This window comes from Neocloeon triangulifer, unplaced genomic scaffold (genome assembly GCF_031216515.1).
Source record: "Neocloeon triangulifer isolate White Clay Creek 2 clone unplaced genomic scaffold, ASM3121651v1 ptg000005l, whole genome shotgun sequence".
NCBI classification, from domain to species: Eukaryota; Metazoa; Arthropoda; class Insecta; order Ephemeroptera; family Baetidae; genus Neocloeon; species Neocloeon triangulifer.
Genome location: NW_026775548.1, coordinates 180,924 through 208,902, shown reverse-complemented (window position 1 = coordinate 208,902; position 27,979 = coordinate 180,924). Strand labels below are relative to the sequence as shown.

General features: G+C 38.3%; 2 protein-coding genes across 8 annotated transcripts in view; one reads left to right on the top strand and one right to left on the bottom strand.

Moving 5' to 3' along the window:
* Positions 1–27,979, top strand: part of LOC132193927 (uncharacterized) — a 64,435-nt gene that overhangs the window by 35,258 nt on the left and 1,198 nt on the right. For 2 of the 7 annotated variants that reach the window (XR_009441497.1, XR_009441498.1), the window contains exons 6-34: positions 3,243–3,637; positions 3,907–4,068; positions 4,407–4,579; positions 4,965–5,174; positions 12,430–12,530; positions 12,584–12,787; positions 13,096–13,327; positions 17,223–17,416; positions 17,693–17,808; positions 18,664–18,823; positions 19,089–19,241; positions 20,022–20,292; positions 20,629–20,843; positions 20,894–21,121; positions 21,175–21,299; positions 21,740–21,980; positions 22,107–22,265; positions 22,318–22,542; positions 23,011–23,208; positions 23,514–23,696; positions 23,822–23,967; positions 24,024–24,143; positions 24,381–24,640; positions 24,988–25,154; positions 25,263–26,386; positions 26,655–26,893; positions 27,354–27,435; positions 27,493–27,564; positions 27,728–27,849. Coding sequence is in view for 4 of the 7 variants with exons in the window: in XM_059614885.1 (XP_059470868.1) it covers positions 3,243–3,637; positions 3,907–4,068; positions 4,407–4,579; positions 4,965–5,174; positions 12,430–12,530; positions 12,584–12,787; positions 13,096–13,327; positions 17,223–17,416; positions 17,693–17,808; positions 18,664–18,823; positions 19,089–19,241; positions 20,022–20,292; positions 20,629–20,843; positions 20,894–21,121; positions 21,175–21,299; positions 21,740–21,980; positions 22,107–22,265; positions 22,318–22,542; positions 23,011–23,208; positions 23,514–23,696; positions 23,822–23,967; positions 24,024–24,143; positions 24,381–24,640; positions 24,988–25,154; positions 25,263–26,386; positions 26,655–26,893; positions 27,354–27,435; positions 27,728–27,849 (6,205 nt within the window). In the remaining 3 variants the exon portion in view is untranslated. The remainder of the gene's footprint in view (positions 1–3,242; positions 3,638–3,906; positions 4,069–4,406; positions 4,580–4,964; positions 5,175–12,429; positions 12,531–12,583; positions 12,788–13,095; positions 13,328–17,222; positions 17,417–17,692; positions 17,809–18,663; positions 18,824–19,088; positions 19,242–20,021; positions 20,293–20,628; positions 20,844–20,893; positions 21,122–21,174; positions 21,300–21,739; positions 21,981–22,106; positions 22,266–22,317; positions 22,543–23,010; positions 23,209–23,513; positions 23,697–23,821; positions 23,968–24,023; positions 24,144–24,380; positions 24,641–24,987; positions 25,155–25,262; positions 26,387–26,654; positions 26,894–27,353; positions 27,436–27,492; positions 27,565–27,727; positions 27,850–27,979) is intronic. The other 5 variants (XM_059614885.1, XM_059614884.1, XR_009441499.1 and 2 more) reach the window with 4 other exon arrangements.
* LOC132193922 (uncharacterized) lies at positions 276–2,615 on the bottom strand. The gene is made up of 9 exons (XM_059614876.1): positions 2,516–2,615; positions 2,287–2,343; positions 2,116–2,214; positions 1,979–2,059; positions 1,767–1,847; positions 1,682–1,715; positions 1,568–1,626; positions 1,412–1,511; positions 276–1,348 (listed from the first exon to the last, which is right to left on the bottom strand). Exons 1-9 carry the CDS (start codon positions 2,609–2,611, stop codon positions 1,122–1,124), a joined length of 834 nt encoding a protein of 277 aa, XP_059470859.1. The 5' UTR covers positions 2,612–2,615; the 3' UTR covers positions 276–1,121.

Sequence of the window (27,979 nt, the reverse complement as noted above, 5' to 3'; positions counted from 1 at the left end):
AACACACCTGGAGAGGAGCCAACGTACCCGCCTGCCCTTTATTTCGTTTGCGCTGCCCGAGGTCTTGACCCTTTCCATATTTTCCTCTCTTTTTTTTTCTGTGACCGAGAGTTATGAAAAAAAAAACGAGAGAGACGATCAAATTAAGGAAATTTCCCTTGCAAAGTGGCTTTGTTTCGTGGGGGCAGATGAAAATGGGAGGCACTCCAACGAAAAAGGTTATATTCCGAAAATACTGAATAGATCCTTATAATAACTTCAATTGTATTGTCATTCCATCACAATATTTTTGTACATGTACTGTGATTGAAACTCTCAAAATTTCCTGTTTTTAAACCAGACTTATTGTTAGTTGGAAAAATAGATTATTTATAAGCGTGGTCAAATTGAATTCTGGATACAGTTTATGCTAAATATAAGACCAATTATAAATATTTTTGCTTGAACAATTCTGAATTTTTCATGGAAAAAAAATGATTCAAGAACAATTTGGGTATAAAACTTCTCGCCGATTTTTCAATGGAACTTTTAAAACGTAAGATCTCTCGCCGACTCAATGAAATATCATTAATTTGAGGTTTTTTTCCTGCAGTTTAAATAAAAGTACAAAGAAATATCGGCAAATTTCAATTCATAGGAACTATTAAAAAATTTATCAAACTCATGTGTCTCCAATTTGGCATTCCTAATGTTTTCTTAGAATATTTTTTTTCTTACATCATTTAATCAATATAATGTAGCTGAACCTAAACAGAATGAATGCATGAAAAGACATGATGATTTGCCGTTTCTGTCCTCAGAAGTTAAAAAGTAAATTCTCCAGGAAGGGGAGAACGTGCACAATTAAAAAAAAATGAAAAAGAAACACTGATTCGATTGATTTGTGAAGTAAGAATTGTCGAATCTATTGTTTTTCTCTCATAGCTTTAATCCCCATTTCAATTGGGCATTTTTGTCCAACTATTCCCTTTCTCTGAAGATGAATTGTTCTCCAAAAATAGAATTTAATTGATGTGTTCAAATAAAGTAATTAGAAAAAATTTATCATTGAAAATTATAAACTATTTTAAAATTTCCTATCAAATTTGTTTCAAGGAAAGAAAAATTTGATAAGAATGGACTCAGTAGCATTCCCTTGGAAGTTCGCAGACAGTATAGGAAGTACCGTAGCATGGATGGCTGTTCAATTTTCCCTTTCTCCAAGTATTGATATAAACGCAGTCGTGAGTCTTGTCCGCATTTTCCCACCACAACGGACTGTTCAAGTCCAATTTTGTCCCGTCGCGCCAACGGAAGTCCTTTTCCCCTCCCGTTCCTTGGTTTTTCACCGAAACCCACCAAGCATAACCTGAAAGCAAAACAAATGAAATCAACTTTTCGACTGCAAAATATGCAAAATTCAGGGATTAACTTAATTCTGTCATCCAAATTTGTGTATCATGTAAATCTTTTATTTTTACCAAGTGAAGTCCCTGTTTATCGCAAAGCTCGTTTGCTCGAGACCAGTTTACCTGCCGATGGAAAAAGCACAAATCCAAATTTGCTACCACTTAAAACAATCGCTTACAGCAGTTGAATTGAAGAAGTATTTCTTGCCGTTTGACAGCGTCTTTAAATTAATAGAATCTGACAATTATGTAACTTTAAGGAATTTTCTTATTCAATTTGATCATAAACTCACCGGCAGGAGGGCATTTTTTCTTTGGTTCATTCAACTACATTACATTTTTGTTAGGCTGTTAATTTATAAATATAATGTTTGAAACCTGTTTGAAGTGATCAAGTCTGAGAGCGACAAGACTTTCATTCGCCCAATTCTTCTCCAGCAAAGCCTTTTCTTCAGTCACCTTAAAAAAAATGATTCATACTTAAAATCTGAAACTCAATCAATGCAAATTATTCATTTTTTCCAACCAATAAATTATCCGATAATTAAAACTGAAGAAGTAAATACATTAATTTTTACTTAAAAACTTACCTTATCGCAAATTTTCTTCAAATTATCTTGTTCGGCTTGTTCTTTTTCCAATAGAGAAATCTGATTCTTCAACTGATTCTCCTTTGAAGTCAAATATCAATTTTGTTATTTAAATAAATTATATATGTAAAAATTACCTCCTTTTCCATCTCATCCTGTTTTTCAAAAAGACTTTTGACAATCTGCCACGCCGACTGCAGGTGACACTTGATCTGCTTGTTATTTCCTTTATCCACCTTTCAGTAAAAAAAATTATATTTGGTTTTGAAATCGGCCATTGCGATTTATTAATTAAATTTAAAACTAACCGCTTCTCGAAACATGTCTGTGATTATTCGTAGCTGTTTCACTTCTTCCGAAACACCCTGAAATTTGTAATTTCTGGAATTAATTAACATATATCAAAAGCTGATCAAAATGATTAAATTGTATACATTGAAAATTTGTGTAAAGTGAAAAAGAAATCAAAATGTGGGAATTCCCAAAAGAAAATTAAATTAGTCTCATCATAATGCCAAACCCATATAATTTTCTCACCGCGTTTGATTGACCTTTGACCGAGACTGCAAGTACAACGATGAGCATCAAAAGTTGCCTACCCATCCTGATACTTTTCAACATTTGTGATTTCATGACACTTAATTGTAATACTGCTCTGCAGCCTGATTTGTTGCGCCTTTTATTGCTCAAGTTTAGTTGTACAAGTTTAAAATAACCACAATTGAATGATAGTTACACACATTATTAATTAATATAAATTTTGCTTCGTTTATATTCAATTCTATTTATTAGGTTATCTTGAAATAAAAACACAATAATTAAGAAAAAAAAATTTACTTATTTAGGTTCAATAAGCAAAACCGAGGAGGTTCGGTTTGCCGCAATTTTTATATTATTTTACATTTTGAGCAAAGGAAAAGGAAACTGGGTTTGACGCAGTCAATTAAAATATAAATTATGTACAGAATAATCAAACCGCAAAATATGTTGCAACGTTTTTGGCGTCTTGATCAAGCTTTTAATTAGTTTTATTTTTAAACATTCAATATAATTATGATGTTAGTTTTAACAAAATGAAAATTTTAAATTACGTTAAAATTGATATGGTCTGAAAAAGCCTAACAAAATTTTAATACTTTTAACGTTTAAATTTTTTGTTACAATTTTCAACATGGTTGTGAAATTTCATCTATTTCTAGAATTAAAAATATTTGACCTCCTCTTGATCTTTAAACGTCATTTTTCTCCTTCCAATTTTATTCAGAATGCAGCCTGAGCGGTGTGAGCGAGCACGGCAACCTGAGTTGGACGGCGCTGGAGGCGGCGCCGGCCCTGCACCCTGACTGCACCTTCACCATTCCGAAGCCACCCTCGCGTCGGGGGTTGTTGGTGACCCTGACGCGGCTCAACATCGCCGGCGCCCCTGACGAGTGCCAGGACGCCTTCCTGCAGGTCGGTGACGCTCGTCTCTGCGGCAAACTCGAGGAGCAGAAACGCACCCAGGTCTACCGACCTGACCCTGAAGGTGCCGGACTGGCGGTCAGGGTGCACGCGGCCCGCCAGCGCGGCCTCCCCGTGCACTTCGCCTTCACCTTCAGGGCCGTCGACGCGTGTTACAACCTGACGCTCACCAAGCAAAATGCCACCTTTGTCACTCAGGTACTTGAAACCTTTTCAGGGTTTGATTTTTGAATTATTCTCGCCAAGACAACTCCAACGATATGCTGGAAGGGCGCTTTTGTCTGAATTGTCCGAACCGTCCCGACGCCATCTTGAATAAAATGCCAGACTGTCCCGGATTTCTAATGGGCACAACGTTGCTAATATTTGTCCAAAGATACATTTCCAGCATATCGTTAGAATCGCCTCAATCAGCTCTATCTTAAAATGCAATAGTTGGAAAGGTACGTGATGGATTTTTTCCTCAGGTGGCGTCCGACCTGAGTTGCTCGGTCAATATACACGTCGCCTATGGCTACAGAGTGGCCCTGAGCTTGGAGCTGCGACCTGCTGAGCACAATGAAGTTTTGGAAGCAGAAGATGAGAATCTCTGGGATGAGGTTCTTCTGGATGATGAGTACACCTCAGAGGTACACAATTTTTCAATTAAAATAGTGAAGGTTCATAAAACAGTAAAAGAAATATTCAACTGAAAATTGTATTAGATCAATCCACTATTATTGAGAAAATCCGTTAATTAAATAATATTACATTTTACCTCGATATTAAAAAAATGAAGGCAAACCTGTTGAAAATTCTCAATATCAGTGAATCAGTGATATCAATATTAAGTGATGATTATTTGATTCGTGATCAGAAAGTTCAAGGCCACCCTGAGATATCTTAAGAAAACTATTATTAAAAGAATTGAGTGATCTATCTTTTTTCTTATTTTAAAATTATTCAAATTTGATTTAATATTTTGCAGGACGAAACATGTCACGGCCTGCAAGTTCGCATTTCTGGGCCGGACGGCGAGTTTTGGACGCAGTGCGCGTCCCAACTGGGGCCAATCGTGCGTCTGATCGGCCGGTCGAACCAATTGCTGATCACCGTCGCCACCATCAACCCCCTGGACACCATTTCCCAACTCCACATGAGGTAAAATAAAAAAAAAAATAAAAAATGCGGGTCAGAGATATCAACAGGTTATTTCCATTGGGAGGCGATGGGCCGAGCGGAAATGGCGCGCTCTCTTGTGAATCGGCGCCAAATCGTTCGAATAATTGAATGGCCAATTAGTCTCGCAACCCTTTAAAGACCCTCTCTACAATTTTTATTCCTGCACTTGAAAGCAGGTGCAAAAATAATTTTATCTTTTCGCTCCAAATGTTTTGAAATTTATAGTTAGGGTATTTTGTGTGGGGAAAAGATAAACCTGCCAAAGGGACGAATTTTTTTTCCAATACAATATATCATTTTGATCATTGAAATTCTCCCCCTTTCACTTTCAGCAATAACGAGTTAATTGTAACTGTTTTTTTAGGTACTTTTCGATCGCCCGTCCTGAGCTGACTGCAGATTGTCCCGGCTACGGCTGGACGAGTGTTTCGGACGCGAGTTGCGTGTGGCCGCAGCTTGAAAGGGCGCTGCCGTGGGCGCAGGCGGCCAAGGAGTGCGCGAGGAAGGGCGCTCACCTCGTCGTCGTCGACTCAGCCCACACGCAGACCGCCCTGGACGCAATCTTGACGCAAAGGTTAGCAAATTGCAACTGTTTCTAAAATTTTCTGGCCAAAAGTTGAAAGTTTTTGAACCAAACAATTTTTTTATGGATATTCCTACAAATCAGAATTTGAGCACGGATTAGCAGATATAGTAAAAAAATGTTGTAATATGACTATGGGAATTTTTTGAAGAAGTTGAATTTCGAGGAGAATCATGGAAATGAAGAGATCGGGCTTTTTTTTCGTCGCAGAAATTGTTTTTATTCCAAACAGAAAGGGAAAATAATTTTGAATGGTCTTGAGTCTTGATGAAATGCTAAATTGTAAAATGGCAAATCTGTGGTTCAACTGTCCTCATCTTTCTACTGATCAATCATATTTTACGAGAAGTGAACAAATTAAATAAGGAAGATCTTCACTCTTCAAGGTTTCGATCAATTCTCTAAAAGGTAAATTTTTCAAGAGGAAAAATTTAGCTCAAGGCGGCTCAAGGCTTGAAAGTCGTGGTTTAGCTTTGAAGAACGTTTATTCTGTTTTCAAATAATATTTTGTTTATTTTCAACTTTGAAACGTATTATGATTTTAAGAAAACAATACTTCACAAGTTTTATTGAAATTGATAAAGTTCGTGGAAACTTGAATGACCTTTTTATCACAATAATTATTCTTTTGAATTTTGAAAATAATCAAAATTTTATTTATAATAAAGACTTGAAGGATGAAATTAACTTCTCATTTATCAAATTTTAATATTACATGGACTGAAAGTGTTTAATATTTAATCAGTGGGTATACATCATACATAAATATTTCAGCACACATTTACAATCTTAAGTACAAAGAAATATTGAATTTCCACTAAATTTTGTTTTTTAGGAATAATTTCTACAAAAGTGGCGTGAATTGTTCCTTTTTCGTCAAATGAATTGATTTTGGAAACAGAAAAACGCACTTTGTTGCGGTCGAAATATTGATAGACTTTTATTGCTTTTCCGTGTTTCATTGAGGAAATTTTATTCAGAGATCGATTTCCGATTTCCAGAGGCGTCCATTAGCGGCAGATCGGGTTTATGTTTGAGGAAAACTGCTGGGTTAAACAAATATTCTACAACGGCATGAAACTATATTCAAGAATAATATTAATTGATTAATCAAAGTTAAAGGTTTATTTTAGTAAATTTTGAAAAAGGAAGAACACCGTTGGTAATATAATATTTTATTATTTCAGTTTAACATTTTTTTAGATGTAATAATTAAAAAAAATGTACAAGTTGTCAATTAAGTATTTTATTTTTGTCCTGCAAGAAGCAAAAATTTTTTTATTAAAAATTAGAGATGACAGATGACATCTTTTTTGCACATTAAAAAATAATAATAAATTGACTATTATTATGTTGTTGGTGAAAGTTGTCACACTGACATTTGTATACCATTTTTTTTAATTATAAAAATATTCCCTGTCATTTAAAAATTATCAAAGTGTTATTTTTACACAGCTTGGAGTGCATTTTTTAGTATGGAAAAATTTGGAATAACCTCAATAATAATAATAGTTTCAATTTTTAAATTTGATTTTTATGAGTAGGGGGGAAATGTATGTTGAACCCCAAATTGACATCCGGTCTGACGTCACGTATGGGCATAATGTTATACATGGGCAAGGGTATATGGGCAACGGTATATGGGCAAAGGTACATGGGCAAAGGTATATGGGCAGCCCGCCAGCCATAGGCGGTGGTAAATATAATTTATATTTAATTATTAATATAATTATTGTTAATTAAATGGTAGGCAATGGCGTCATTCGAATGACGCATTTAATTTATTATTAAATAAGAAATATAATTGAAAAGCCTCCCCTCCCCCAATCCAAGTAATGGTCAGCCCCGCAAGATAATAATTTAATTTAAATTAAAAAAAGGCCCAACCCGGCCCACGACAGGCCCGCGCCAGGCCCACGGCAGCCCATCGCAACCAAAAATAATACATAATTTATTGAAATCAATGAAATTCTCGGTTTAATTGCTCGTCGGACCACAAAAATCTAGGTCCCCCAGCGTTACCAAGTCAAGATTTTCTAATGAAAAGGCGCCAGTGGCGGCGGGTTAATCAAATATGAGGATACATGTGCAGTCAACTTATGCGCACTTGAGGAAAGAAATAGTAATAATTTCATGCTTGCCCCTACGGTTTTCGAGTGAGGGTTGGGGATTAATGGTAGTTAACACGCATGCGCTGGGATTTTTAGGCTGTAAGCAAGCGCCTGGAGGGGAAAAGATGTACGTGATTTTTGGATGATCCGGTCCATCGTCATACTCAAGAATGCATATGATCGCATGTGGTTATGTACGGATGATGCGTGCAAAAGTGATTTAATTGTTTGCTATTGCATCTCGATTGCAACTAATCCATTGTTTTACATTTGTTTAGTTTGTATTTCATTATTTTATTTAACATTTTAACTATTTTAATGCGCAATTAGATTTTATTTTACAAATCAAGGAGTCTCACATGCCTTTATTAATCGGCACGCGACAAATTACGTCATTATTATATAACACGCCAGCGGAAGACTGATGACATCATTAAACTTTTTCACGATGCACATTACGTCACGTGTATCAAAATATGTGTAAGAATTATATAATTACATTCGATTAAATTCAAAATTGATGGGCTTTTTTAAAATGCAGTAAATATAACCAAATATATAATGCAATTTTATGCAATGCTGCTAAAGATGAAATGAGATGAATACATTTCATACTTTTTTGTTTTTTTTCTGACACATTTATGTTCAATTTGCTAATTTATTGAAAGATTTTCTTTTTTCTAATACATTTTTGTTCACCAATTTTGTGAAAGATTTTCTTTCCTTTTATTTTTTCATTTCTCCATTAATCGATTATTAAACTGTTCTTTACATTGACAATGGTTAACTTTGGATAAAGATTCAAAGATATGATAGGAATAGAAATTAATATGGGAGAAATATTTGGAAAAAAAAAGTTTTTATTACACTAAAAATATAATCCAACATTGGATATTTAATTTTCATTAATTAATTGTCCGTCATATTTGTTACAAACAAGCTTCCCCGAAGGTGTTCCCATCAAGAATTCTTCGTAAATTTTCTTGATCATCCAATATATTTAGAAAGTCGGTGAAATATATATGGCGATTCACATTGTTAAAACGTGGTGTGACCTCCAAATCGAATCGCCCATCCTGGTTCTCGATTCCAAAGCAATTCTATTTTTCAGCATCTTTAGTACTAATTACAATAAAATCTATAATCTTAAATTATTTTATTTTCCAATCATGCGCACTTTAACAAAATTTTATATTTGGATACAAATTTATCCATTTTTTTGTTTATCATTTAATATTTCTGTGCCCAAGTGACGCAATTCAGTTTTATTTAAAGATGCAAATGTGCTGGGCTGATCCAAATTCATTATTTCCTCAATTGTATTCAAATTTTCTTCACGAATTTTACGGTAAAAAAAATTAACTTCCCTCTCTATCTTCTGTAATCTGGAATACGCTGTTTTTAATTCGTTTTGATTGGAAGTAAGATAAGAATACGTTTTGTAGCCAAAATAAATTGAAGTGGCATGAAAATCACGCATTGGAAGATGATTACGATGAATGTAATTTTTTATTAATTGAAGTTTCTTTCTCGGACCAACGCTAATTCCAATTAAAATTAAATCATATCTCTCGCCAGGTACATAACCGTAATATTTTTCCTGAGAAGTTTTGAAATAACTTTCTAATCTATAAACGTTCAGTGCATCGAAAACGTCGGAAGTCAGTTTCATCTCCCCATTACACAACTTCAGGATGCAACGAGACTTTAGTCTGTTAGAACAGCAAAGTTCAGTTTTATATTTAAAACCTATTGTAACGGACGCACACCTAAAGTTATATGTCTTCTCAAGAAACATTCCAGCACTTTACTGAATTCATGAATTGAAATTCAGTTCAATAGATTCTATAGATTCTCTCGAAAAATCTCATGGATAAAATGCATTAATCCGGGGGGGGGGGGGGTGCTGTTGTGCAGCTAATTAATAACCCCAACCCTTCTACCACTTGCCCCCTTCGCCTACTAATAAAAACACCAGCCACCTTACCCGGTTTTTATTAGTAGGCGAAGGGGGCAAGTGGTAGAAGGGTTGGGGTTATTAATTAGCTGCACAACAGCACCCCCAACCCCCCCCCCCCCCCCCCCCGGATTAATGCATTTTATCCATGAGATTTTTCGAGAGAATCTATAGAATCTATTGAACTGAATTTCAATTCATGAATTCAGTAAAGTGCTGGAATGTTTCTTGAGAAGACATATAACTTTAGGTGTGCGTCCGTTACAATAGGTTTTAAATATAAAACTGAACTTTGCTGTTCTAACAGACTAAAGTCTCGTTGCATCCTGAAGTTGTGTAATGGGGAGATGAAACTGACTTCCGACGTTTTCGATGCACTGAACGTTTATAGATTAGAAAGTTATTTCAAAACTTCTCAGGAAAAATATTACGGTTATGTACCTGGCGAGAGATATGATTTAATTTTAATTGGAATTAGCGTTGGTCCGAGAAAGAAACTTCAATTAATAAAAAATTACATTCATCGTAATCATCTTCCAATGCGTGATTTTCATGCCACTTCAATTTATTTTGGCTACAAAACGTATTCTTATCTTACTTCCAATCAAAACGAATTAAAAACAGCGTATTCCAGATTACAGAAGATAGAGAGGGAAGTTAATTTTTTTTACCGTAAAATTCGTGAAGAAAATTTGAATACAATTGAGGAAATAATGAATTTGGATCAGCCCAGCACATTTGCATCTTTAAATAAAACTGAATTGCGTCACTTGGGCACAGAAATATTAAATGATAAACAAAAAAATGGATAAATTTGTATCCAAATATAAAATTTTGTTAAAGTGCGCATGATTGGAAAATAAAATAATTTAAGATTATAGATTTTATTGTAATTAGTACTAAAGATGCTGAAAAATAGAATTGCTTTGGAATCGAGAACCAGGATGGGCGATTCGATTTGGAGGTCACACCACGTTTTAACAATGTGAATCGCCATATATATTTCACCGACTTTCTAAATATATTGGATGATCAAGAAAATTTACGAAGAATTCTTGATGGGAACACCTTCGGGGAAGCTTGTTTGTAACAAATATGACGGACAATTAATTAATGAAAATTAAATATCCAATGTTGGATTATATTTTTAGTGTAATAAAAACTTTTTTTTTCCAAATATTTCTCCCATATTAATTTCTATTCCTATCATATCTTTGAATCTTTATCCAAAGTTAACCATTGTCAATGTAAAGAACAGTTTAATAATCGATTAATGGAGAAATGAAAAAATAAAAGGAAAGAAAATCTTTCACAAAATTGGTGAACAAAAATGTATTAGAAAAAAGAAAATCTTTCAATAAATTAGCAAATTGAACATAAATGTGTCAGAAAAAAAACAAAAAAGTATGAAATGTATTCATCTCATTTCATCTTTAGCAGCATTGCATAAAATTGCATTATATATTTGGTTATATTTACTGCATTTTAAAAAAGCCCATCAATTTTGAATTTAATCGAATGTAATTATATAATTCTTACACATATTTTGATACACGTGACGTAATGTGCATCGTGAAAAAGTTTAATGATGTCATCAGTCTTCCGCTGGCGTGTTATATAATAATGACGTAATTTGTCGCGTGCCGATTAATAAAGGCATGTGAGACTCCTTGATTTGTAAAATAAAATCTAATTGCGCATTAAAATAGTTAAAATGTTAAATAAAATAATGAAATACAAACTAAACAAATGTAAAACAATGGATTAGTTGCAATCGAGATGCAATAGCAAACAATTAAATCACTTTTGCACGCATCATCCGTACATAACCACATGCGATCATATGCATTCTTGAGTATGACGATGGACCGGATCATCCAAAAATCACGTACATCTTTTCCCCTCCAGGCGCTTGCTTACAGCCTAAAAATCCCAGCGCATGCGTGTTAACTACCATTAATCCCCAACCCTCACTCGAAAACCGTAGGGGCAAGCATGAAATTATTACTATTTCTTTCCTCAAGTGCGCATAAGTTGACTGCACATGTATCCTCATATTTGATTAACCCGCCGCCACTGGCGCCTTTTCATTAGAAAATCTTGACTTGGTAACGCTGGGGGACCTAGATTTTTGTGGTCCGACGAGCAATTAAACCGAGAATTTCATTGATTTCAATAAATTATGTATTATTTTTGGTTGCGATGGGCTGCCGTGGGCCTGGCGCGGGCCTGTCGGGGGCCGGGTTGGGCCTTTTTTTAATTTAAATTAAATTATTATCTTGCGGGGCTGACCATTACTTGGATTGGGGGAGGGGAGGCTTTTCAATTATATTTCTTATTTAATAATAAATTAAATGCGTCATTCGAATGACGCCATTGCCTACCATTTAATTAACAATAATTATATTAATAATTAAATATAAATTATATTTACCACCGCCTATGGCTGGCGGGCTGCCCATATACCTTTGCCCATGTACCTTTGCCCATATACCGTTGCCCATATACCCTTGCCCATGTATAACATTATGCCCATACGTGACGTCAGACCGGATGTCAATTTGGGGTTCAACATACATTTCCCCCCTACTTTTATGAATTACAGATTTTTAAGTCAAAATTAATTTTGTAGTATTTTTAACTTGATTTCTCAAACTTTTATAAAGAACCTTGGATTTCCCACCAAACATGAGGGAAGAAAATCAATATCTGGAAATGCTTCTCTCGTCTCGCAAGACCAACGCGCAGATTAACCCTTTTTCCGGTCCGTCGCCGATTTTTATTTGAGCAAAAATATTCCTATCAAGTTTCATCTTCCACTTGAACTCCGCCACAATTATCGATCTGAACAGCAGGGGAATGAAAAGTTCCTTAAAAACAGAAAGAAAACAACACAAGCTTCCATCGAACTATAAAAAGTTATGACTCTAAAAATTAATTTTATTTCCCTTTGGAAAATTACCAATTTCAGTTTTAAAATACAGAAAATTTGTTAAAAATTGCAAAAGTTTCTAGTTTAAATCTGTTTTTGAAATCATAAATTAACCTTCACATTTCATAAATTTGTATTTTAAAAATTATCTTTCAAATTTACCCAATTTTAGGTCGTTTCTCAAAACCTTTGGCAAATATCTTTGAGAGTAATTAAAACTCTTCCTTATTTGTCTTTTTTTCACAGCCCTTTGTACTCTGAGGATTCAGCCTTCTGGCTCGGCGCGACGGACCGAATTCGCGAGGGAAATTTCCATTGGAGCGACGGCCAACCGCTTTCCTACACAAGTGAGTGCCAAATTTTGTCCCATCAAAAGAAGCTCAAATATTTCTGTTCGCAGACTGGTTTCCGGGCTGGCCTGAGTTTTCGCACTACAACAAGCAGCCCTCAGACGACGGTCTTGGTGAGCAGGACTGCGTCGAAATGCGTCGCTCGTTCTTGCTTCCTGGCTCCGTCGCCGCGAAACTGGCGCCGAACCTCATGTGGAACGACAGGGACTGCGCCGCCTCAAACTTCTACGTCTGCCAAATCCACAAACCGGGAGGTCAGTATTGAATCTTTGAATATAAAATTGAAAAGTTCTGATTGAGACAATTCCAACGATATATTGTAAGGGTACTCCTTTTGGACAAAAAATTGCAATAATCACCATTTTCCAAGAGGGCTGCCATTATAAAAAAAATCAATTACTAATAAATCGTTCAGTTAAGACTGCATTGATATTTACTGCAAATTTTACCATTTATGTCAAAATAAATAATCGTCCAGGACTTTCATTTTTTCTTATAATTCAGAGAGTTATTTTTAATTACTTGCTCATCCCCAGCTCATCCCTTTAAATTTGTTGCATAGCTTCGGACGCAGCGGAGAGCCGGACGGCGTCGCCTCCAAAGCGCGAGGAGTCGTGCAACCGAAACATCACCCTGGGTCGCGACCTGGGCCTGAGTTCTTCGGCCGTGGTAACCAGCCCTGGCTTCCCCCACTCCTACCCTGACAACGTGCGCTGCCTCACCAGGGTCTTCGCACCTCAGGGCTATCACGTCGTCATCGACTTCGAGGAACTCGTCCTAGAGAAGGAACCAATGTGAGTACAAAATTCTAGTTTTTTTTATTCATGCATGTAAATAAAAATATAGAATTTTCTCAAGATTAGGTCTGAGATTTATCGGCGAGAAAAGTGGGTCAGGAAAGTTGGGAGCGTTTTGCTTTTCCGTGAGATTGTTGACACGGTTTCGAGTTGCCTGGGAAAGTTTGTTTTGATACGATCAGCGCCGCCCAGCAACAGGTCATTTGTTTCCGTGTTACACGCCAAATCGATTAGTTTGCCCGCGCCGACTGCAATTTTCTACAACTTCCTTAAAGGACAAGAGTTGAAAAAAAACTATCTCTTTAGCTTGGATTTTTCAAATATTTGTCAAACGTAAAGGATTAAAAATTCATCATTTTAAGTTAATTTTAGAAACTTGTTGGCGTTTTTCCGTGGCGGCCATATTGGAAAATGGTCGGCACTCGACTCGAAGTTTATTAAGAATTGTATGTTTTTCAGATTTTTGTCCTGATTCGGAAAGATCAGGATTCTAAATTGTTGTTTAGAATGAATTCATGTTGAAATTGATCTACATAAAAACTTTAAATCAACTATTTTGGCCGCCATCTTGGAAAATGGCCGGAATGGAAAATTGAATACTGAAAAGTCAATTTTCATCCAAAACTACCCTTCCAACATATCGTTGAAATCGTCTTGACCTCAAGATTTTATATTTTCATTTAATAAAATGTCTTCAGAAATTGTATTGTATTCAGGAAATCAGGAATTAATTTTACTTGAAACAGAACTTACGAGAAAAAAAAGCATATTTCATCATAAAATCTCATTTTTTTTCTTTGGATAGTTTTGATAATGTTGTTCCTAAATCAACTTTGAAGTTTTTAGTCGCCCCGGCAGTGCTGATTGCAATTAGCTCCCTCGCTGTGAAGTTTATCAGCAGGTTGTAATATCCGTTTTGATTTAGCGCGGCTTCAAAGCAACTCGCTGTAATTTTCAATTAAGCCTCTTGATTTACGGCCAAAAGTTTCTCGGCCGTCCGTCAAAAATTAATCAGCAAAAAAGCACTCACTGGAATTGCGTTTGACGAGAGGAGAAATCGATTTCTCTGAAGGGCTGGTCAACTCGGGAAAAGTGCAAAAAGTTTGATCAGCCGAACATATTAAATTTAGAGGTAACAAATTATTGATTCACATTTTCGCTCGTTAAGCTGTAAAGGCTATTAACTTAATGGATTGTAATGGACTTGGAAAATTACTGAGTGCGCTAATTGACCAAATAATTTGATAAACCAAAAACCTGAATAAATTTGAGTAAAATTTGGAAGCAGATTAAAATTTGATGTGGAGAAAAAGTATGAAACAGATCAATAGATATAATTTTGGGAAACATTTATTTTGATAACAATGACGCTTTGATAACATTTTGACACCATGATTGAAGGTAACTTGACCCTGACATGGTGTTTAAAAAGAATTGCCATTTTCATCTGTTGAATGAAATTGAATGCAAAAAAATTATCTCAAGTTTTATATTATTATCTTTTAAGAGCTTTGAAAGTTCCCATTGTAAAATAACGCTCATGAACTTTCATACTTTTTTCAATCCTGATATCTTAAATAGGTAAATTATTTTACTAAATAAAGCAAACTTTGCCAATCACCCTGAGAATGTTTGAAAAAAATTTAAATTTTAGATGGAATGAAAACTTAATTACAATGTTATTGAGCTTGACAAATTATTTTCAAAAGGACTAAATTTCCCTGTGTTGTTTTCGGTCCTCTCGGCCGGGCAGTCCATTTGCGGCTCTCATGGAAGTCAAATATTTAGAGAGGCCCGCCCGTGTTGGTGTTGCTCGCCGACGGTGACCTCTGGCATATCCGAACTTGTTGCGCTCTCGCCCAGTGTGGAAAATCGATCCCTCCGCGGGGGGTGGGGGGGAGGCGCCGCTCCCGACAACTCAAACTGGGACGCACGCAAATCTCAAAGTGCAACTGCTTATCACACCATTAAATGAGGAAAAAATTTACATAAATTATTCAAAGAGAACATCGGCAGATTTTAATTTCTAATGAAATTGTTCATAAAATTCCGCTTTAAAGAGATTAAGGAAAGGTGATGATTAATATTTTTTTCTATCAAATTATGTGCGCAGTGCAGACTTGGTTGGAAATATTCACTGCAAATGAAATATTTTCCTAATGTTAAGCAGTCTTTCTTTGATTTACTTTTAATGTCACTAATTTAAATTTTCACGTGATTTTAATGAAACGTTAATTGCGATAAATCAAATAAAATATTCATGTTCGCCCTTAATTCTGAAATAAAATTATGTTTAAATTCTTACGTTGTGTTGAATTGCGAGGGCTGGAGACCTACTGATGAAGCGTAATTTTCCTAGTGTCGACCTACAAATTGCATGTCAATTGAAGGAATACCAAAAACCGTGGCGCCGTTGAAGTATTTACATAAGTGGTGGTGTTTAGACTTTGCAATTAGAAATGTACTGTCAATCAAATCATGCGTCTGCTGCTTTGTTGCGTCATATTCACAAAATCTCTCCCAATCAATTGGCATCAAAGTCCGAACATAACCGGCCCATAAATTATTGCGTTTTGTATTTCTAGTTGAAAATAACAATCAAAAAATTGATTTTCTTTATCATCAAAATCACTGGGGAAAAAATTATTTATCAGTGGCTCATACTGAGATATTTGTAACATCACGGCGTTGCTTAACAATTTTGATACAACATTTTCTTCAATTTTGAGTTGAAAAAGTTGGGAAGAAATATTTTAAAAATTATTTTTTTGCAACAATATATTAAGAAAATATCAAAACAGAATGATCTTTAATGATATTTTTATAATGGCTTTGAAAATAAAGAAAATTAAGAATAAAAGGACGTTGCAAATGCAAATATTTAGGATCAACTTATGTAAAATTACAAATTAAGATCTAGCTGTATTGGTAAATTCTGAAGCCACATCTAAAATTGTTCATGCTGAAACGTTGAGAACTAACAGATCGCGAAATTAATTAAAACTATGTTGCGGCTCAAAATAAAAGCCAGAAGTTAAAGGATTATTTATTGTTAGAGCAATTGGCAAAAATCGAAATGAAAGAGAAATACAATTGTTGGTAATAAAGGAGTCTGTTTTAGTTGCTTTGTGTTGAATTATGAGGGCTGCGAATTGGCCGAAGAAGCGTAATTTTTGCAACGTTCCCCTAAAGTCGACCTTTGAATACAAATTCGCTGCGTCGCGCAAAGAGATCCATGCACACTCTTTGACTCATCTTCAGTGTTAGACTTTTTCTATAAAATATAAATGTGCCGTGTGACTCATCAATCAACAGCGCTCTGCTGTTGTAGGTGCGTCCGTTTGCAAAGATAACAAGAAGATTGCAGCAGCATAGCCTAGAAAGCCTCTCGCAGATCAAAATTTCGTGCAGTTTACATTACAAATGCCGAAAAAATGACTTAACCCTTTTCAATAATCGTTTTTCTAATTTTTACAAGTTAAATTGATTATTTTAAATATAAATGATTTACGGTATTTTTTAATTGAAACTAATTCATAATTGAATAATAATTCATAAAAGTATATAAAAAAATATAACCCTCTTCAAATGTGTTAAAAATAATAATCGTTAATTAAAATACAAATGTTGCTTTGAAATTTAAATAAAATATTATATTTTCAGATTTCTCTATTGAAAATGATTATTCTTCCACTCACGCTTACTTTCATGATTCTTAAATTTAATTTAAAATACCTTATCCTTAATGATTGGAAGTGAAGAAGACGGACCTTGTTCCTTATCGAAAAAAATTCAACGAGGACAATGCCCATTTCCTTTTATTCCATGATCGTCTCCTAGAGTGTCTATTTCGTCTGTTTTTAATTAAAAAATTTTGTTTTGTGCGTTTCAGGTGCACATACGACTTTCTGGAGATTTCTGAGCCGGAGGAGGAGGAGGTGGCGGCGCGGCGATTGTGCCACGACTGGAGCGGCAAACTGAAGCTGCTGCGCCACACCAGCAGGGGTTCGCAGCTTCAACTTCTCTTCTCCTCAGACTATTCGCACCGCTTCGCCGGATTCAAGGCCCGCGTTTTCATGGAAAACGGTAAACATAAAAAACCTATAAAAATAAAAAATAAAAAAAAAATCTATCTGTTTGGGAAAAAAATTTGAAAAATACGTAAAAAATTGGAAAGTAGTAGATTTTTTAATCCCACAGTAGTGAAATTTTCAAGAATTTCTAATTATTTGAATGAAATTTTACTAATGAAGGTTATCTTCAAAATTTTTGGTTTTTTTTACGCATTATAATAATTTAAAAAAATTGGAAGTATTTACAATTTTGGAGAATATTAAAATAAAAACTCGTTTTTGGCGACAGACGAGGTCGAGTGCACAGAGAGCCGTGAGATAAACTTCAACAACTCGTGCTACCTGTTCATCGGCTTCCCGGAGGTCACGTGGAGCACCGCCAGACAAGTTTGTCGCGGCATCAATGTGAGTGAATTGTCCAAAACAATATTATAGAAAGAAAAATTTCAATGCCAAAGCTACAAGTGGGATAATGAGCTTAGCCAATCAAAGGTTGCAACAATCAAGTTGACTATTTCTCGACAGGTTTGGTCACCATTCTATTCGTCGTGACCTGACCTTTCCAACGATGTGTCACACTTGATGTTTTAAAGCCGTTTAGAATTTAGTGGTGGGGGAACCTTTCTGGCCAATCAGATCGCTTGATTCCTTTAATCGTCGTTTTCTTTACAAATCCTTAGATGACCCCGACTTTTCAGGTCGTCAATAGTTCCATTATGATCAAAACTTTCCAAAATTGTGCTTCTCATTCAGGTATACCACCCGATTTTGAGTTTAAGGAGGAAATCTTAATAAAAAAAAACATTTTTCCAAAAATGTCAAAAAGAGGCATGAATTTTGCATAAAATATTTATAATTTCTTAAAATTTTCAACAATAACGAGATATATCCACTTTAATAAATTTAGTTTTGCATTACACTGGACCCGCATATGTTGTAATTAGAGGAAGACCCTTTGTGCAATGGACAGAGTCGGAGATCAAACGCAAATTAGCCGCCATTGATCGCATTCAACTGCGAATTTCGAACTACAAAAGCTTTACTCTGGAAATATCGACGAGTTTTCGCTGAATCTCGGTTGATGAGAGGTTCATGTTTGGGGAATTAAGGGATGATTAATCACTTCCGAGAAACTCCTGATTAATTACACGAGCGTGCCAATCTCACCTTTATTTTCTTCTTTTGTTGGCCGAGATTTAATTGGAATTCCGAGACAAACAATGGAGAGAATTAAGTCTTTTGTCTTTGGCGAAATTGCAGGCCGAGCTGGCGAGCGTGCACTCGAGCGACGAGAACGCCTTCCTCGTCTCGGCCGTTCGCAACTCGGAGCATTATTCGGCAAACTCGTTTTACTGGCTCAGCGGCCGAATCGACGCCGACAAACTCGGCTGGACCGACAACTCGAAGGCCTCCTTCACAGGTGAGCAAAATATTGTTTAAAAAAATTTTTATTTTTAACAAAGATAATATTGAAGAATTGATAATATTTACAAATTATTGATTTGATGGACTAAAGTTATTAATTTTGTTTGGCATTATTTTCAGACACAAGTTTTTATCATTGGGAAATTAATTTTGGTTATTCTTAAATTAGAAATTATATCCAAATTTTGATTGATTGATTTTTTATATATATAATGGCAGAAAATGATTTAATCTGTGAAAATTCGTTTTTGTCTGAAAAGCTTGGCCGGTGGGGTTGGAGGGGGGAAAGGAGGAGCGGTGTCTGGCCGTGGGTTGGCAGGCGTCGCCAGCCGCAGGATTATCCAGCGGACTTTACTGGCAGGCCCAAAGATGCTCTCTCGTCGGCGGCTACGTCTGTCAAAGGAGAATCGCAGGTGAGCCAGGAACTAACTAATCCCTAAAAATCCGGCACAAAAGTAAGTTAGTTTGGCACAATTTTGTTATAAACAAGGGTTAAACTCTAGATCTTTATATAATACTTTTTATTAAATCAAAAATTCCAGTTTCAACAACTTCAGTAATTTACAAATTTATTTCCTTATTAAATATAATTTAATTAACAATGGTCAATTTTATGATACTTTGTTGACCAAAACCTTGAAAACTGCCATTTTTTTAAAGTAATTCAATTTCGAATGGATTAAACATAAAAAGTTTGACTCCAACTTGCTGAAAGAAGCCTCATTTTTTTACTTTTAAATATTATTTTCAGTCATTAGAATTAAAAAAAAAATACCTAAAATCTCGGTTCATGGGAATTTTAAATTAATTTGAAGAAATTTATTATTTCAAACTGCTGCAAAATAATGTTCGTTTCCTTTGAAACAAATAAAATCTAAGATATCACTATTTTTTAATCTTCTCATTTATTTATTTTTTTAAAATGTACCTCCAATTTTCTGTCCCATTCCTATATATTTAGGAACATATTGAAGGGACGAAAAATTTTAGCCAATCTTAGTTAGTCTAATTTACTTTGATTACGATTACTCTTTTTTTCATTTAACACGGAAAAAATATCTTCAAAACTGCGTTTTTCTCAATATTGTATGAATCAAAATGAGCCTTGTGGTCTTAATTCTTAGTTTTTGTGGGGGAATTTCCTCTTTAAAAAAATCTTAATTGGATGTGACAAAGTTTGATAATATTTGCAGATCGTTCGGCCTCTTTGAGGGGCAACTCGAGCGTGGAGGGCTCTTCAGGCGTGCTCGAGTCACCAAACTTTCCACTGGCCTATCCGCCAAACGCTGATTACTGGGTCAGAATCGTCGGCCCGGCCCAGTCGCGCCTTGTCGTCTCGTTCAAGCAGCTTGACCTGGAGCCGCAGAACGAGTGTCTTTACGACTTCATCGCGTTGTGGAACGCAGCAGAGTCCGAACCTATGAACACCCACTGCGGCACAAAGTCAGCCGAAGAGCTCAAAACGTGTGTGAATATTTTTGCCAAATTTGCATCATTAATCTTTAAAACGCCAGAAAGATTTGAAAAAAAAAAAAAATGGCTTTTTGGTGGCAAAAAAATAAAATATTTTCAAATTTCTTATTTTTTTTACCAGTAAAAATTGCTTTTCTATGATGAAAAATTTTTAAAATTTTTTCTAAAGACGTTCTAAATTTTTAAATTCACTAAAATTATACAATTTTCACTTCATATCAATAAAATTGGCATAAAAATTTGCAAAAGAACATCTATCTTGATACATTCTTAATTTTTGTACATAACGTTTGGTGAAATTAAAAATGTTTTTATGAATTTGTCCAGGATGCGTTTTGTTTCCACGACGAATGTGATGCTGGTGCATTTTCACTCGGACTTTTCCAACTCGGCGTCCGGCTTTTCCCTTGAGTGGAAGGCCGTGCCCCTGGCCGCGTGCCCTGAGCAAACCCTGACGGCCAAAGAGGGCACCATCGAGTCGCCCAACTACCCTGACTTCCTGCTCACCAGCCTCGACTGCACCTTCAACATTCTGGCCCCAGGTAAGTTAAATTTTTTTTTAATTAATAATCAATTATAATAGATCTCAAAGCGGGAAAACGGGTGTGGCTGCATTTTGAGGCGTTCTACGTCGACTCGCAGCACAGCAGCGTGGAAGTGTCGCTGGGCAACGGCGCCACCTTCCAGCCCTTCCAACTGAAGCACCTGGCCAGCGACGGCACCTTCCTTTCCGAAGGTGAAAATCTGCAGATCCGCCTCCGAACCTCAAGCTCGGATTCGGTCATGAAGAGCCGCGGATTTCGTGTCGTCTACTGGACACGTAATTAAATTTACATTTATAGATTTTTTATTATTAATTAAAATCGAATCAAGTGAGCCAAGTGGACGAGGAGCAGATCATCAGGGTGGCGCCGAACGAGACGCTGCGACTTTTGCCGCTCAACTGGCCGGAAATGGCACCCGAGCCAGATGAAGAATTCAAATTTGCTCAAAAACTGGTAATTATGTCTCCATATTTGTTTTCTTTGCGTCCACGGTAGCTTGACAATACGTTGGAAGAAATTCCACCATTTTTTTTTTAAATTGACATTTTGTGCAGATTTTGAACTGGGGGTATCAAGAGGATTAGAACGATGGTACTTCCAATATATCGTTAAAACCGTCTCGTCAAGGCCTAAAAGAATGTATGATTTATTGAATTGTAGTTTCCGCCATTTTTCCAAGATGGCCGCCGTTTTCAGGAATAATTTTTTAATATTCCTTTAAAATTGCACTTCCAGCATATTGTTGCATTCGTCTCGTCATGCCCTTCCCAGATATGTAAATTTTTTAGCCTGAATCGTTGCCATATTCAAATATAAATATGAATGAAATTTCTAGTATATTGTTTGAATCGTCGCAATCAATGATTTCTTAAAAAAGAATTATCTACTTCCAGATTGCTCCTTTGGGATACACAATTAAGGTGACGCTGTTTGGTCTGCAAGTGGCGCAGTCGGGCAGCGCTGACTTTTGTCTGGAGGCGCAAGACTTTTATTCGGACTCTAATGGGACTTCTTGGTTTTTGTGCCGCTTCGAGAACGTCAGCGCCCCCGTCACCCTCACTTCGTACCTGAACACTCTACTGCTCACTCAGAATGGTGGAGACTTTCTCAACGCCAGCGTTACTGTTGAACAAGGTGCCGATTAAATTAAAAAAATATTTGGTCAAATTATTCATTTAAATTGCCAATTTTGATCATGTTATTTGTATTTGTTTTCATTTTGAGAATAACGTACTTTTCTTGTCCTTTGATAAATTTCAGACTTGGGTCTGCGTCAGAAACTGCTTTCGCCCTCTTTGGGGTCGGGGGTGGACTCGTGCAGCCCCGACCCCTGTCAAAACGGCGGCCAGTGCATTGCCTCGAGCAGCTTAAAGCACAAAACCCGGCCCAACACGTGCCGCTGCCCCGGCCACTTCACAGGTCACTTGCCCTCTCTTGGTTGTTGCAAGCAAAGTCTCACCTGTGTTTTCAGGTCCGTTGTGCGCCCTGACCCTGTGCGACCTGTCGCCGTGCATGTTCGGGACGTGCGAACTGACCGCGGGCAGCTTCAGGTGCGACTGCCAGGCCGGCTACAGGGGCACCAACTGCGAGGTCAAGCACCGCCCCTGCCTCGACAACCCGTGCGAGGGGAGGGGCGAGTGCGTCGAGAGGCCCGGAGGGGAGGGCTTCGCCTGCAGGTGCCACGCGTGGTGGGAAGGTAATTTTTCCACCACCAAAAAATTAATTGGGTGGTGCCTTCAGTACCACCAATAAAGGGCACAGGCCGACAAGACTTTGTCTTGGCCTGACCCTAAAAAAAAAAGAAACGCCTGCAGAAAATGGAGGTATGCAACCGGACGCGCATACGTGACGCACCGGTTGCATACATTTCAAATTTTTGAAATATTGAAATTGAGATGATTTCAATTAAATTTCTTTTATTTATTGGTCTTTCTAATAAAACTGTAATTTATCGCACTGTTTTCAATAACTTTCAAATCCTTAAAAATTTACTGCAAAATTTAAAAGAAAATCATTTGCCTAAATTAGTTTACAGATTAGCTTGTTATTTAAAAGAGACAATTTATTTTAAATATTAATTTGACTTTTTGATAGACAATTATTATTATTTTTTTTTTTAAATTTTGAAGCTGAAACTCATCTTGCAAATTTGAAATCGTTTCAGGTTCTCGATGCGAGCGGCGCATGATAAAAATCCCGTTCAAACCGCTTTCGGAGCGGATGCTGCAGGAGCCCTTCTGGTTAGGGTTGATCACTGTCATGATAGTTTTAGTTTGCATTGGCCTTGTGTGGTGTGCGAAACGACATTTCCCCGAGAAATTAGAGAAGTTGTTAGCGGAAGAGGCAGATCGAACTAGAACTAGTAAGAACAACAAAATTAACATTTCCTTCTTTCTTTCTTGCCTTCTTGTTGAGTAGAGTAGAAATATTTACACTGGTGGAAAAGAAGTCTTTTTAAACTCGCTTCAAGGAATGAAATTCATCTTGAAATTTATAAATCTAAATTGAGGCAATTTTAAAAGTAAAAATATTATCCTATTTAAAAAAAAAGTTGAAAAAGAGACTTTTTTCCGCAGTAGAGGAAATGCTTCAGTATCTTTCTATTTCACTCTGGTTGTGCCGTATATTGGTAAAAAGTTGAGGCTTGAGTGCTTTTGAAATGCTTAGGCTATGCGTTGTCGACGTCCACGTCGGCGGCGGGCGGCATGGCCTGCAGTCCGGTGGGGGCGCCGCGCAATTCCCTGCTCGGCCGCCTCGGCATCCGAAAGCCGTCGCTGCTCAGTCTCGCCCCGTCCAGCCCCAAGGACGGATCCGCCCCGCGCACGTTTAGTCTTGACGACCTGCTCAGACGTAAGCTTAATTAAAACAAAACTCGTGCAAAACGCTTTGGCTTTGATATTTTAGAACATTTTTGAATATAATTTTTTTTTAAGAAATAAATTTTTTGCGATTAAAAAATGAAATCGCTTTGGCAGGGACGCCGAGTCCAAGAAAGAAAAGAACCAATTCGACGCCGACCAGAAAACCCATCGACAAAAAGCACATTCTGCAGCAACTCGTGACGCCCACTGGCGCCGGCAGCACCATGTCTGTCAACTCGGCCGTCGAAGTCTCCAGAAAGGTGCGATTTTCTTCGAATCCTGTGGTTTGAAAAGCTTAAATTTTGGTTTCTTCAAGGTGAGCCTCGGCGAGTTGATTCAAATGAGTGACAAAAACCGGAGAACCAAAAGCGAGGAGGGACCGGCGCCGGCCGAAGCTGAAACTTCCCTTGACGCAGACACCAAAATGGAGAAAAAGGTAGTAAAAATTTCCTCATCAAGCTTGGTAAAAATAATTTTGTCTGCAATGTTATCCTCAAATTTAAAGTCTTATCTAAATATGTGCCACACTTATGGTCAATGACCTTTCATTATTCAATTCCTTGAAAGGTTAAAGGTCATGATGGTTGATGACCCTTTGTGACCAGACTCCCAATTGCTATATTTCTTGCCTCTTACTTTTTGGAACTTAGCTGAACTTTGACCTCTCTCTCAGGTGACCTTTGCCCGCTTGCTGGACAAGGTCTCGGCCGAGATGAGTTCAGGGTCGGGCTCAGGGTCGCCGCCGGCCCAGAAGAAGAAACACCTGCACGCCCAAGGAGCAGTTTCGCAACCTGACAGCGGCAGCGAGGACGTTTCGACGACCTTCTCAGGGTCCGACCCGACCTTGCCCTGCACCAGTCGCCGCCTCCTCCCCTCCAGAGGCACCCGCCTCTCGCGCATGTCCAGCGCCGACTCCATCCTTGCCATGTTCAGGTGAGCAGAGTTTTACTGAAACAAGGTGAAAGGAAACACGCTGCCAACCTGACAGGTGTTCATCCTTCCACCTGAGTATTGAAAAACGCCGAATCTAACCTGAAGCTGCTCTCTAAATCTCGCATTTCACTTCTAGACGGTAGCCCCGATCGTAGCGGTGATGGGCAAGGTCACTTGCTTCTCTTTTGATTTCCCTTTACCTTTCTTTCTCGCACCTCTGATTGGTTCCTCAAGCACCAAATTCTTCGATCGTCTCTCTGCATTTTTTCCGCCCGTGTTTATGCTCTAAATTTTATGATACTTATGTATTATTCATGAGTTTTTTTGTCAACTTTTGAACTTTGCAGGACGACCTTCAACGCCAAGACGTCGCAACCTTCGACGCCGTCCAGCCCGCAGGACGTCAGCGCCGACGAATCTTCGGCAGTCCCCACCCCTGCCTCTTCCAGTGCCCCAGACTCGCCCATGTCCATTCATCACTCAACCACCATTGAAGTTCCAGTCATCAGTTCAGGTATGAAAGGATTATCAAAATTTTTATGTCTAACAATTAATGTAAAATTTCCGCCAATTAATTCTCTCACTAAATGATTAAAAATGTATGTTTTCTTAATTTTGATAGGAGGAAACAGTTCTTCCCTTCAGCACCCTCCAACTATCCTTTTGGAAATCCCCACCATTGAGTATGGAAAGTGTTTGTCCCCAATTAAGGAGATGCCAACGCCCATTCCGTCACCTGCACCCACTCCCCTCCTCGCCCCCCGCCGTAACAACAGCAAGGAGAGGGTAGACGATGAGGATGAGGCCCTCAGGATCGAGGTCCTGAACCCTAGTCCGGTGACCTCGCCCTCTACCCCCACCCTGAAAGGCCTCTCAGTAACGTCGACGGCCACCCTGTTGTCTCCGAGCAGCGCCAAAATGCTCAGGAGCACTCCCCCCTCTACCCTGCAAATCCCCACCATCTGCTTCCCTGACGACGAGCAGCAAGCCCCGCCCCTTGTCATCCCAGTCTTGATGGTGCAAACTCCCTCGCCGCCGACCCTGCCGTCAGGGTCGCCGCCCCCTCAGGGTAAGAGAGGTCTGACGGCCAAGAAACTATTGCGCGACCTGATGGCCGACAAACCAGGGTCTTTGGAGCTTCCAACGGCCCCACCCATGATCACCGTCACAAATACCCTGAGTGAGTTTGAGAGCGATGCGGACACGCCTGCCGCCGTGGGCGTCAAGGTCGCCGCTCAGGGTCCCATGTGCTTCCTGAGTCCGTTCGCCATGCGGGGCAACGATCCCCGCACGGCCAGCGAGTCTAACCTGAGTTCGTCAGGGTACAGTTCGATGGCCAGTCAGGGGCCTTCGCGGTGCGGCTCCAGCAACCCCCTGTGCCCCTCCGAACCTGAGGAGATGACGCTCACCCCTCCGGTTCCCCCTCCACGAAAACCGTCGCCGCTGCTCAGGACGCCGGCCGTCCAGCAGGACGTCGTCGCCCAGGATGACAACAACGCCACCACCGAGTCCAACGACGAGGGCTTCGGCACCGACCACCTTGAGGACTTCAAACTCAAGTTGCCGGCAATCGTCGTGGAGGTCGCCGATGGAGGCCCCGCGCACCGGAGTCCTGTCAGCTCCCGCAGCGAGAGCCCCCTGAGCGACAAGGTGACCGGCCTTGACCGCTTCTCTCCTCTCTTCTACCACAAGTCCGAGCTGCCCTACACAGACTCGGATGGACTCTACGACTGCCCCAGCTCAGAGGTTAGTCGCATCAGGGGAATTAAAGGCGAATATAAGCAAATAGGGGAGGTTAAAATGGGCTTGAAGGTGAAATTTTTTAAAAATCATGAGGATATTTCCTGAATTAATATGAAACTTGTTAAAATAAATCCAGATTTAGGGCTAACACGAAACGAAGGGAGGTTAGGAAGGGTACGTGAGGGGAAATTTTGAAAAATACATCCTTCTGTTTGCTGGAATTTTGTAAACAATTGAAGATTATCAAAAATATTGCACAATTGAAATTCAGGTGGCGAGTGGGCAGAGCAAGGCGAGGGGAGGCAAGAAAAAGGTTCGTAGGCCGAGCAGCGCGTCGGCGGTGCAGGTGAGGGGCGGATCGGGCCTCGGCGGGCTGCTGGAAGTCCCTTCGCCCAAGGACGCCAACGCCACGTGCTTACAAAGGTGCCACAGAAAAAGTCCCAAACGCCGCGCCGCGCGTATTGCACCTCCCAGTAGCTCCTCCTCCTCAGAAAGTTTGAGTTCGTTCAGGTGAGACCGCAGCCCACTTTGTTGTTTCTGGCTTGTAATTTTATTATTATTACATATGACCTTATTTATATATTATCTCGATTTCTCTCTTCAAGCACTTTTCCTCAAAGTATGTACAAAATTAACACCTCTTTTCTTTTGACATATTTTTACTCGCTCTCTTTTTCAATAAGTTAAAATTCAGTTTCCATCTGCTCCAAAAAAGAGTTGGTTTGAAATGATTTTGGAACTTTAAAAGCTGGATATGCTCAAACCAACGCCTGTTCAAAGTCAATCGAAGCCAGCACCAACAAATCGACGAATGCACGTGTTGAATTGACAAAAAAAAATGGAAAATTTGTGAGACTTTTGGCCCGATAGTTAAACTCTGCTTTGTGTGTGCTTCTCGCTTTGCTCGTTGAATTATTTTCCCAAACCCGAACGAAACCAAAAAAGTGGAGGCTTGATTTTTCCACTGCAGGGGCAACCGAGGCAGTCCGGCCCGTTCCAAGTCGTCCAAGGACAGCAGCCCCACCAGAGCTGCAGCCAAGACTGTGAATGAGGTAAACTTTGCCTTCAATTTTCATTTCAAATTAAAAAAATTTGTGTCGAATTAACAGACCTGTTTGGTCCGTGACGGAGCCCACTTGTGGTTGACCAAAATTGAGTTGATGACAGAAATTTGACGATGAGTAATTACAACATTTTAATTTTTCATTGCTTTGGTAAAAGTTGAAAAAGTAACGCCAGATACGTCCCTTTAATTAGTTTCCCGATCGAAATGGCCGGCGGTAGTTTTTTTTTATTATTGGATTGGAAAATTTAATGTGGTCTTTTTTGGATGAAAAAAATCAGGAAGCGTCACCTGGAGAGGGTCAGGACGAGAACAACAAGCTCTGCAACGGTCCCCCGTCGACGTCGGTGACCAGGGTGGCGCGCAAAATATCAAGACTGAAAGCAATTAGCCACCAGATACGGTGAGACAACCAAATTAGCCAATTATTATTATTTTTTATTATTATTTAAAACGAACTATTTGATTCCCAAAGAACTATTTGATTTTTTCTGCATCTCTGTATAATTTCAAAGTATTTTACCCGCAAACTC

What these genes read in the sequence shown, in the direction of transcription:
- LOC132193922 (XM_059614876.1), bottom strand. Translation starts at nt 2,611, where the DNA reads ATGAAATCACAAATGTTGAAAAGTATCAGGATGGGTAGGCAACTTTTG. An exon ending in TCAAAGGTCAATCAAACGCG is followed by an intron (nt 2,344 to 2,515) that starts GTGAGAAAATTA and finishes TACAAATTTCAG; the next exon opens with GGTGTTTCGGAAGAAGTGAA. An exon ending in GACTTGATCACTTCAAACAG is followed by an intron (nt 1,716 to 1,766) that starts GTTTCAAACATT and finishes AATGTAATGTAG; the next exon opens with TTGAATGAACCAAAGAAAAA.